The following is a 12,381-nucleotide window of genomic DNA, read 5'->3' on the forward strand; positions in this document are numbered from 1 at the left end:
TTTTCTAAAAATCCCCAAAATTAGAAAATGTTTTCAAAATATTTTTGAAATGTTTCTACAAAATAATATTTTGACTAAAAGTTTGTTTGATGTTAATTTCTAAACCTTAACACTTTTAAAAATGACTAAGTTTTTTAAGTATAATCCTCCCTACATAGTTATCATCAGCAACATTTACTATCATTTAAATAATATTGTTTTAATATTTTAAATAACGCTAAAATCTAGAAAAAAATCGGTAAAAATAAAATGTTATACAACCGATTTTCAAAAGCCAAATTTATAAGTAGAGACTATTTTTAAAAAATGTTCAGAGGATGAAGCACAAAAATTCTTTCCCGAGTATCATTAAACTACGAACTAAAAGAAACCATGATTAATACGTTTTTACACGTATGCCAACTTTTATTGATTTTCAAAAAATCAATTGACAACTCTATTTCAAAACAAATAATCTTGATAAATTAATTATATTTAATTAATTTAAATAAACGAATTTCTTAAAAATCAAATTGTAATTTGATTCTCACAAATCCCTATAATATTTAAAATTGAACCTTGAAATTAATTATTTTTAATAAATTTCAAAAGATGTTAAAAATAATTAAAAATCTTTTAAAAATAATGTTTTATTTTAAAATAAAATTTTAGACTAAACAGATGTTAAATTTTCGAACCTCCAATTTTTCCGCAAAACTTAAACCAAATGATTTTTCTGTGGGTTACAAACATCATTTTAATTGACCACTGAGATTAAGATTCTTAAGAAATAGATGAAAAATTGAATGTAGAAGATGTTCCTAATTTCAAGATGGATGTGATCTCGTTGTGCAATTACCTTAAGCTTGATGAAATTGAGGGAGAATGAACAATAACCCATAAGAAATTGGTCAATAAGTTAATTAAAGCCAACGAGTATCTCATCTTGTGTTATGACGATGAAATGAATATGAAACAATGTAGTATGACGAGTTGGCTCAAACTTTGTGATAGAAATACGAGATTTTTTCACACCACTTGTACTTGTAAGATTAAGTCTAGATAAAATATCATTAACGTGTATGAGTTAAGTTTTTTTAAAAAAATGAGATCTTGAGATTTTATGAACAGATATCTTTATACAAAATAATGTGAACTGTCCTAAACTCAAATGTATCATTTCGAATCATATTACTACCAGCCAAATAATTAATCTTAAAGTCAGGTTCTCTATCAATGAAGTGTGGTAGGCTATGGACGATTGTGATGGAGACAAATCACTTGGCCCTGTCGAATACCCTATGGAATTCATCAAGAAAGTATGGCTTCTTCTCAAGGACGAGATCATGAAAGCGATACACCACTTCCACAATAATGGGACATTCGAAAAGTGTTGGAATTCCACAAATATTATTCTCATCAGAAAATCCCCTAGAGTGGTTGAGCTAAAAAAATTCAGACCTATTAGTTTAATTTCGACCATGTACAAAATTATTGCCAAATGTTTGGCCAATAGACTGTGAAGTGAAATGTACTTCTGACTGTCGTCTCTGAAAATCAAATGACTTTTATCCGTGGAAGACAAATTTATGATGCAACTCTTATCGCAAACAAACGTTTGGACTCAATCATTAAGAATAAGGATGACCACATATTCGTTAAACTTGACATTTAAAAGGCTTATGATCATGTGAATTAAAATTTTATTTTTGACGTTATGACGCAAATGAGCATGTGTGGTAGGTGGATTAAATTTATTAAGTTTTGTATTTCAACGACTAAGTTCTCAATAATTATTAATGGGGAAGCTACTATATATTTTGGAAGCTCAAAAGGTTTGAGAGAAGGGGATTTGTTATCCACTTTCCTCTTTGCCATCGTGATGGAGGCCCTTTCGGGATTGCTAAAAAGGTTGAGAGAGATGGTCAAATTGAGGGATTAGATGTGAGAGGTCAAACACAAATGTTGAAATTACTCATCTTCTGTTTGAAGACAATACCCTTTGTATGTTGGAGGCTACTAGAGATAATTTCCAAAACCTAAAAAACATCTTGAACAAATTTAAAGTTTGCTCGGTCTTAAAGTGAATAAAGACAAGTCTGAAATCATGTTCACTAGTCCTACATTGAACTTTAAAATGTAGATCAATGTCGACAACCTACATTGGATTATCTTTGGGAGCTAATGCTTGGAGCCAAGAAATCTGGAACGCGACTATCAATAAAATTGAAATCAAGTTGAGAATGTGGAAGAACAAAATGCTCTTAACATATATGATGTCTATTTTTAGTCTCCAGATAGCGCTGATAGCGGTGGCAAGAAAAATTAAAAGGTTGATGAAAGACTTCGTTTGGGGATCAATCGATTCTAACATCACTCATTTAGTTAGATGGAGCAAAGCCAAAGACCTACCAAAAATGGGATTAGAAATAAGGACATGTTTTTTTTCCAACAAAGCTTTGTTTTCTAAGTGATGTTGGAGGAACGCAACTGTAAAAGAGAGTTTTTGGGCAAAAGTTATTCATAGTAAATACGAATGATTGGTATGGGTGGTTCACTAACAAGGCTAACGCTACAAAAGAATGTGGGCTGTGGAAAATGATTAGCAATAATTGGAGACATCTTAGAGAAAATTTAAGGTTTGTTGTGGGTAAGGGTAATTGCATCAGTTTTTTGCATGATAATTATTGCGGGAATAATAGCATGACAAAAGAGTTTCTCACCTTACTAGGAGCATCAATTTGCATTCAAAATAATGTTAGAGATATGTTTGTTCTGGATAATAATGATTATAATGCTAATATCAGATTTCGTCGTAGACTTAACAACGTGGAAAAAGAGATGTTGGAGAAACTGAATGATCATATCAAATGAACAAGATTTAATTAACCTTACCATTAATGATAAGATGATGGGAAAAAAGTTGAATTAGTTTAGTGTGAACAAATATTATGAATCATTAAACCAACTAGAATGATGTCCATGCGTTGCAGAGTTAAAGATGATGACGCTCTCTTAAACGCAATAACGCAATACATACTTTATTGAACATTTTCATAATAAATTGTATATCATATGCACATTTTCTAGGTGTTAAAGTGACTACAAAGTTGGTGTAGAGCATATGCATGCTAATACATTGCTAGCTAGCTGAAGATCCAAAATAGAGTAGTTGTAGTTTCCTTACAATAGGTAAAAAGTAATTAGAACAATGAAGCTTATGCATAGAAATAACTTCATGTTAGAGGCCATTTTATCTGAATTGTTTCAAACTTGGTAAAAAACAAGAAAAGGATTTATCATCATCTAGTCTATTAAGTAAAATGTATGCAATTAGTAACTTACATGGAAGGAATTAGCACCCCATCCTCCTTTAGAATTTATGTGCTGCATCAAGGCACTCCGGTATCACCAAAAGATCCCAGAAAATTGCTAATCTACATTAATTGCGGCGTGAAACAGTAATTAAATGATGCAATTACAGCTAAATTTGTAAGTCAGGATTATGGTGAATCCTACCAAAATGTCAGCTTTATCATTTGTCTCATAGTATCGAATGTCAATACAAACTACATGAACATAGATGATGCAATTAGAGCAAAATTTGTGACGATTATGGTCAATCCTACCAAATATCAGCTTTAGAATTTGTCTCCTGGCATCAATGTCAATACAAACTACATGAACATAGTTTTCCCAATGCTCTTCTTGATCATTTTCTGGACAAGTTTAATTTTTTTGTCAATTCAAATACAATGGTACAATATTGACATCCAAACCAAATAAAGCACTATAAGCAAAAGAAAAAAGATAAAGGCCTGAGGATAATTAACCGTTTTGTAATGAATGTGACTTGGATTGCACACACTCTCTTTTGTTTAACCGGTATCACCAAAAGATCCCAAAAAATCCAATGAGTACAATATTCTCACCCAAACTAAATAAAGCACTATAAGCAAAAGAAAAAAGATGAAGGCATGAGGATAATTAACTGTTTTGTAAAGAACTTGGATTGCATACACTCCCTTTTGTTTAACCCTCTTCTCCTGTCACTATCTATTCAAATATATCTTCTAAAGTGATCACTTTTTTTCTTGTATTCAAAATCGACAAAAATAATTTGCATTATCTCCCAATTATCTTGGTTAATTAACAATTGTTTTGTGTTGTTTTTTCTCGCATCATATACAATATTCCTTATCCAGATAATAAAAAAATATTGTACTTATAAGAAATTAAATGACATATCGACTTACTTAAGTCCAATGGATTTGATTCCAAAATATATATTCAGATTAAGATGATATTTTCCTGTCAACAAATTTCAACTTAATATGTTTATGTAAAACACTGTAAGCAAACCAACAAATCATTGATTATAAATCAACAAGGAATCTCATCAAGAGAAATATATTATAAATGGAAGTGATAAATATATTACAATTCTTCACAATATTGACATGCATTATCATTTCGAAACAATAAAAGAAACCTGAAAATAGACGGACTAACCATGAAGTTGATTTCCTGGATCCAGTAGTTCATCAAACATAAAACATAAGTGTTTAACTACGAAATATCTCATTATATATATAATGCAACTAAAAAATAAATAAGAAAGATAAATTCATCACTAATATAAACAGTCTTACCAGCAATTGAACAAACAAAACTGCGAGTTAGTATCCAATACTTGATTTTTGAAGATTTTTGAGCCCCACGTCGTCTTGTATTCCGGTACAGTTATAATGTCCTTCAACCCATAAGGAATCCCATGAAGAGGACCTGTAAATGAGAACCATATTGAAGAGTAAACTAAAATATGGCAATTCCCTCTTCTTTTTGAAAAGAGAAAATCCAGAAATATCTACTTTATAAGCAAACTAAATAAAAAAACCTTCTGTTTCTATAAAAACAAAGAAGAAGGAGAAGAAATGGTGAAGAACAAACAAACAAAGTTCAGATAACATAGCACCAAGAAGACCAAACAAAGCTCCAAAAGCACCAACTGAAATATTCTTCTGTATAAACAATGAAGATAATATGCTTCCACCAAATCCAGACAATAGATAAATTCTTCCAATCTGAATTGTTCATCAAAATCAAATAAACAATCATAAATAAATTCCACAATAAACTAATCAATTCATTACAAATCAAAGAAAACAAACATAATCCAAATTGTTGTTCAAGTAGAATTCCAATGAAAACAAGGCTTAACATATTCGCAAACAGATGTATAAGTCCAACATGTAACCATGCATATACAACTAATCAATCTCCACCATTGATGTTGATCATTCACTATCTTACTCCATTCTAATCCTCCTAATTTCTCCAATCTGTATTCAAAAGTATGAGAAACTAATACAGTTATACTTCAAATTTCAATATATTATTACTAGGACAGTTGTTGATGAACATGATGGTCGATAAACATAGCGATATTAGCTATGACGATCATCGGTACTAACCAGGACGTCCATTGACGCTTGTTTGAATCAAGGAAGTAAGATGGAGAATGATTTAGCGGTGGATAGTTAATTACTCTGTTCTTATTCAATCCTATTCTGTTCTCTGGATCTCGATTCGCCATTAATGCTTGCTATTTCTTATGTTTTTTAATGTGAAGAAGGAGAAGAAACAGATAGATAGAGGTGAATTAAGAAGAAAAGAAGGTGAAGACACAAACAAGAGAATGATCGAAAACTTGATGTCATAAATTTGGAAGGTTGGCTCAAATTTAATTTGAATGTTGTAAGAGGGGATGATTTATTATAGATGAAGTAGAAGAAAGGAGAAGTTGAACTGATGGAACTTCCTACGGAAACTAACCTCGTCAATTTCGTAGATATATTTGTCAAAAAAATTTGACAAGAATCAATATCAATCAGAAAATACATCAAAAAGTACCATAGGAAAATAGATGTCTAAATTTCCTCAACTTTTTTCTACATTTTTACATTTTTTCTTTCGTTTATTAATTTTTGTTGACGTTTTATAATTCCGTCACAAATTTTATGGGTAAAATTGTGGAAAGATTCTGACATCAAGTAAGCATGGTTAACTTTCGTAAGAAATACCTTCTTCTTGTAGTGTTGCAAATGTTATTACTATTATTATTTTTAAAAAGTTAAAATATATTGATTTGTGCGTTGCCATTAAGTTATAGAACCAATTTCAAATCAAAGTATAATTTTTTTTTTAATGCAATAGAGTAACATATTATATTATATTATATTATATTATATTATATTATATTATATTATATATATATATATATATATATAAAAGGGTATTTTTATAGATTTGCCTTCTATCTATGGGAATTCTATACATAAATAGAGGCTCAAATCATTTTATGGACCAAGTTTCTACCTTAATGTTAATTATTTTATAAAAAAAAAATATTTATTTATAAAATATTATTTGGACATAATTTAAGTGATAAAAATATATCCATAAATAAAAAAAACTCAAATAATCATATAAAACAAACAATAAAAATAACTAAAATCCAAATAATCATATAAAGCTCTTTGATTTTGTTTTAGTATTTTTCTGATTATTTCTTATAAAAGACTGTTTGATTAAAGTTTAAAAAAAAACAGTTTTTGGTCGATATTACCTTTAATTTTTTTCCCTCTCTTTTGAATGAAATTGATTTTAACAAATTAAATAAAATGTATTTTTTTTATTTTAATAGAAAAATAAATAAATAAAATGATGGTTAAAATTTAAGTAATTTTTTTTAAAACCTAAAATCTCAAATATCAAACAATCTCACCCCTAGGAATGGTTATGGGACGGTTCGGGGCGGGGAATGCATTTACCATTCCCTTCCCGTTTTCATTCGGGGATTTTTTTAATACCATCCCCGCCCCGTTCGGTTTTTTTCGGTTTCGAGAAATTCCGCATGACACCGTTAATAATTATTTTTTAAAATAAATAAATAAAATTTATACAATAAAATTATATCAACGAATCTTTTAATATAATATATATTGTATATGTTAAAATTTTATATTATTATAAAGAAATAACCTTATTACTCTTATAAAATATACTCTTATAAAATATAGTGAATAAATAAATATATTGATGATTTAATATATTTAATTATGTTTACGGTGTTCGTGGCATAATCGGGGTGAAATTGGGGCGGGTCGAGGCGGGAGACACAAATACCACTCCGCCCTATCCCCGTTCTGTTTCGGAGAAAAACCATCCCAAACGGAACAATTCGGTTCAGTTTTCGCGGGACGATTTTAAATTGTCATCCTTACTCACCCCAAATAAAATATATATAAACATAAAATATATATAATTAAAATTAATAATACTTAATTAAATAATTTAAATATATTTATATATTATATATTAAAATAATATATTATTTAAATATTAAAATAATATATTATTTAAATATTAAAATAAAATATATTACATAAATATTAACATATTTTAAAATTTATTTAATTTTATAAATATAATTTAAACTAAACATATTAAATTAATAACTCAAATAAATATTATAAATTAAAATAAAATATATTATATAAAATTAAAATAAAATACATTAAAAAACTTTATTTTATCATATTTTATTTTACTCATACAACTTTATTTTTATTTTTATACAGTTTAGATAATTTATATTTATTTAAATTATTTATTTTTATCTTTACTTAATTTTACAAATATAATATATTCAATTGCATTATAGGACAATAATTCTAATTTTATATGAGTAGGATATGAATTTAATTTTATGCATACAATTTTATTTTATCTTAATTTTTTTTTAACATTTATATAATGTATATTTATTTGAATTTTTTATTTTTATCTTTACTAAATTTTATAAATACATTATATAATTAAAATTAAACTTACAATTTTCAACTACTCAATTAATTCAGAATTATAAATATTTATAAAATTAAATAATTAATAAGTTTATATAGGGATATGTCTAATTATTAGGTTAATAGGTTAATGAATGAATTCAAAGGGATGATGTGGATATTTTTGAAAAAATGAATAGCAAGATAGATATATTAAATAAATAAAAATGTGAAAAGAAGGTGGTCAGACCAGCAAAAACGCACTTAGGATATGTTTGGTTATTGGGATAAAAATTGGACTCCAACAATTTAATCATCGATCTTATCCATTTAAATACTAAAATTATCCTATTTCTCTTTAATTTACAATTCTCTCACATCCACCATATCCTCTCAACTCAAGGATAAATTAGTCTTAAAATTTTAAAAATCAATTTTTTCCTAATTTTTATTAAATAAAGATTTTTATAAGAAAACTCATGTAAAACCTACAAATTCACTTCCTCAAACAAGCTCTTAGTAAAAACATTGGAGAGATTGTACCGTAGCCACCTTTAAGGATTATGTTGCTTTAAATGACAAATAATTATTTTAATTTAATAATTATATTTTGTGTTATATTAAATAAATATAATAAATTTATATTAGTTTTAACTTAAAGTATTATAAGTTAATTGATTATATATTATATTAGTGATCTAAATATCAACCATTATTGGTACTACTAAATTTTTATTTATTTTGGGTGTCTTTCGAGAGGAGCTATAGGTTGCCGCCTTACCCTAAGGTCGGTCCTAAATATTATAAAATATTTTATAAAAATGTGATATTTTCTTGTAAAGAGAATAAATTATGCAAATTTTGAAATAAAATAAGTTTAAAACACAAATGACATAATAAAAAGAAAAAGTGTACAAACAAGAAAACAAAAACTTCATATTTACCGAGCAAGATAAATGTGAAATGACATCGGCAAGGAGAAGGCTGAACCCAGGTGAAAAACTACAGTAGAAGCTTTGGAAGTTTACCAAAGATTTTATCTTTATAATTATTTTATTTGAAGATAGGAAGATAACATAATCCTTATGTCATGACTTTTACTTATATTTAAAATATATTGAGTGGAAATCTAACTCTTAATCTTTCATCTCTCAATCAATATTTTTTATCACATGAGGTAGATTATTTGCATAATTAAACTCTGTAAAATTTCATTAATCCTCTACTCAAATGATGTATTAAAGGTGCAATATATGTGCTTCATAATAGATGCATATTTGTGACTATTTCCGTGTAAGCATTCCTTTCTTGTCTTTAACCCCAATTTGTGACACACACAACATTGCAAACAAATTCTACTAATAAAATATGTTAAAACACATAGGCCTTGTTCGTCATGGGTTATTGAAAAAACCAATTCAAAATCAAATATCACTTCACTCCCCTTTTATTCATCACATCACTCAAATCATTAACCAAAATATTAAAATACCCCCTATTTTGAATTATTATTTAATATTTTATTTATATATATCAATAACCTTTAAGTTTTTTTTTACCAAAAATAATAATTATCTATTCAAAATAATCGCCCATCATTTAAATTTTCTCTCTCTTGGTTTTTTAAAAAACCCACAACCGAACAACCCCGTAAGCACAAAATAGAGATAAGAAAGAAAAACTAAAATTCCCCAATTAAGAATATATTATTACACCAAATATCCCTACACAAATGATCTATGGGGAACATTGAAATACATCATATTTTACATCATCGGTTTGGCAGCTTTCATGCTCCAAGCATTCAAAGACTTGATGATGAGAGGCTCAGATCCATAGTTGAATACATACAAGTGGGCATTTCTCTTCACAGCAAGAGTTGGATAGACCCTAGATACAATGCATGTTCTTCCTCCAGCTCCAAAACTTTCTATCATCGAGTTGTCAATCTGTTTCGCATATACAACATCATTCATTTTTCACTTTTAAAAATAACTCAAAGTGAATAACTGTTGTTAATTAATCATACTTACCAAACTCCTAAGAGAAATCTCATTATTGATCATGTCAACATTGACAAACCCTCCAAATGCTGGTTTGTACAATTCATCTCCTTGTCTCAATGACGAACTGCGCAATTCAAAACAAGATCAACTCATAGTTAGTGTAAATAATTGATTCAAGTGTAGAAGATAAAATTAATAATAACTTTTTTTTAAACAAAAACAACCTTCTAGCATCAGAGCACATGAGGACCTTATGCTTATTGCCATGAGTTTTGAAGATTCTAAAGAAGACTGGAGTGAACTCCTCTAGTTTTGATGAAGCAAGAGTCAATAACCCAAATGGCCCAATCCCTCCATGGTTGTTTATGCCTAAGTGCTTACAAAGTCCTTCAGCATCCCATTTATCCCACTTTGGATCAAACTTATCCGCCTTTTCCAAGCTTGAAAATGAAAACTTAACCTCAACATCGGCTTGTGCAGCTGTCACTCCTTTGATCTCAATATGTTCTCCCTTGTTCACGTGTTGATAACTCATCTCCACTTTTCTTCCTCTTAGGGTCTCCAACTCTTCGACCGGCCATTGCATCAATTGTTTCCCACTCGGCATGTCAAGCCACACCTTTCGCGGGATTGCCTTAAAAATAACCAAACATAAATTTTAATAATTCAGTGTTAAACCACGTGAACTTATGTCATCAAGCTCATTAATTAGTTAAAAAAACAAAAAATTCAAATGAACAAGATTACATACATAGATACCAGACCATCCCTTTGAAACATCGTCGGCACTTGAATCCGATTCATTAGCCCATCCCCACACGATCCTACGGTTCTTTGACGGATCAAAGAATGATTTTGAAGCATAGAAGTTTCCATAATCATATCTCAATGCTTTAAATCCTTCAATGGATGATTTATCCGGGACATATATATCCTTCCTTAAGTTGTAACTGCCAAGTGTGTAATAATCATACCTTTCCAAGTCAAGGCTCACCTTGAACACATATTTCACAGGTTGGTTAGTAACCGAATTATCCAACCCGTTTTTATGACTTATAGAAACCGGGTAAAAGTCAGGGCATTCAAACATCCCCAACTTAGAATTGAAATGAAAAAATCTTTTGGCTTGAACCCATTTCTTGAAATCCTTACTCCTATATAAAACCGCAAACCCTTTTTTATTCCACCTCGAACCCACGAGCATACGCCATTGCCCGTCACGACCTAACCATGCAGTCGATGGATCACGATAGGCAGTCTTGTTAACGCCTAGATCGTCCGAGACCATTGCTATTGGGTTTCCCCTCTCGGGTCTAACCCATGTACTCAGGTAAGGATCCGAGAGGTCCTTGGGAACCGCGTAGGCTTGAACTTGGGTTTGCTTTGTGTCAATGACACCGGTGTAGAAGATTATAGGTTTGTTATCGGGTCCAATGGTGCCTGACCCGGACCATGTACCGTATTTGTCAAATGACTTGGATGGAAAAATTGCAGGTTTTTTCAAAATCTTCCAACTGATAAGATCTTTGGAGACAGCATGAGCCCAAACAATATTTCCCCAAACAGCACCTTTGGGATTGTATTGGTAGAAAATGTGGTAGATACCTTTGTAATACATTGGAGCTGTTTTTTTATTATTAAATATTAGTTAATCATTCATACAAAAAAAAATACAAAAAATTATAAGAGATATATGTATTCTAGACTCACCATTTGGATCTGTAACGTTGTTCATATTCCAAGTCCGATAAGAAAAAACACATTGTTAACATATTATAACACCGAAAATATTTAGAACAAATTTAAGGAAATAAAAACATACCACTCATCCAATTTGATTTGGATTGGAAATGGTATCCGGATCTATACAAATGGTTGATCCTTGAAGGAGAAATATTTTGTAAACTCTCTAGGACTTCATGATAAGCTCCAACAGATCCGAAATAATAAAAACATGATAAGAATGTTAAGAAAAGAAAACTTATAGTAGTAGTAGTGTCCATTTGGTTGTTTTGATCGGTTTGAATGAATTGTTGATGATAATCCGATCTTATATATATACACACACGAAGAGGAAGAAGAAGGTGTCGATGGAAACAAGAATCAGCTTAGTTATGTATAGCTAGTTGTAAAGAGATTAAAAAAACTTGTTTTAAATTAATTAGGAAGAAGTAATAATAACATGATGCTGGATTTTGAGATAAAACAAGATTAGTTTATTATTAATGAGTTTTGCTTTGCCTTTTTCACCTTAATAAGTTAATGGATTAGATTTTCTCAATCTTCATAACTTTAACGTTAAATTTTTGAAGATCATGTGTCTTTAATTGCTGTTCTTCATGCAAATCAAAAATTAGATTTTTTTATTCATGTTAATAGTTTGGTTCTAACAAACTTTATCGTTTTCCTTGCTTATTTGATATTTTACTTATAGTGTGACATATGATATACACGACATGATGATGGTACTTTGACAAGAAGATAAAAAAAGAAGAAAAAAGTAATAAAAATATATTCATAGTATATCACAAATGGTAGTTGATAAACTA

At 29.2% G+C, this 12,381-nt stretch overlaps 1 protein-coding gene across 2 annotated transcripts; it reads right to left on the reverse strand.

Annotated features, from left to right (window-relative positions):
* Positions 1 to 9,592: 9,592 nt before the first annotated feature.
* LOC124915647 (beta-fructofuranosidase, insoluble isoenzyme 1-like) lies at positions 9,593 to 11,677 on the reverse strand. 2 transcript variants are annotated; one of them, XM_047456406.1, is made up of 6 exons: positions 11,655 to 11,676; positions 11,543 to 11,551; positions 10,584 to 11,455; positions 10,057 to 10,466; positions 9,860 to 9,956; positions 9,593 to 9,775 (listed from the first exon to the last, which is right to left on the reverse strand). In XM_047456406.1, the coding sequence occupies exons 1-6, from the start codon at positions 11,659 to 11,661 to the stop codon at positions 9,593 to 9,595; spliced, it is 1,578 nt and encodes a 525-aa protein (XP_047312362.1). In that variant the 5' UTR covers positions 11,662 to 11,676. The 2 variants fall into 2 exon arrangements, with proteins under 2 accessions (XP_047312362.1, XP_047312371.1); XM_047456415.1 differs by lacking the exon at positions 11,543 to 11,551 and having other exon boundaries at positions 11,655 to 11,677.
* Between the last annotated feature and the right edge of the window lie 704 nt (positions 11,678 to 12,381).

Source organism: Impatiens glandulifera, chromosome 1 (genome assembly GCF_907164915.1).
Source record: "Impatiens glandulifera chromosome 1, dImpGla2.1, whole genome shotgun sequence".
Classification (NCBI taxonomy): domain Eukaryota; kingdom Viridiplantae; phylum Streptophyta; class Magnoliopsida; order Ericales; family Balsaminaceae; genus Impatiens; species Impatiens glandulifera.

Excerpts from the sequence above, each read along its gene's own strand:
- LOC124915647 (XM_047456406.1), bottom strand. Across the intron at positions 10,467-10,583 it reads AGGGATGGTCTGGTATCTAT|GCAATCCCGCGAAAGGTGTG; the intron begins GTATGTAATCTT and ends GTTATTTTTAAG. Across the intron at positions 9,957-10,056 it reads ATGTGCTCTGATGCTAGAAG|TTCGTCATTGAGACAAGGAG; the intron begins GTTGTTTTTGTT and ends TGAATTGCGCAG.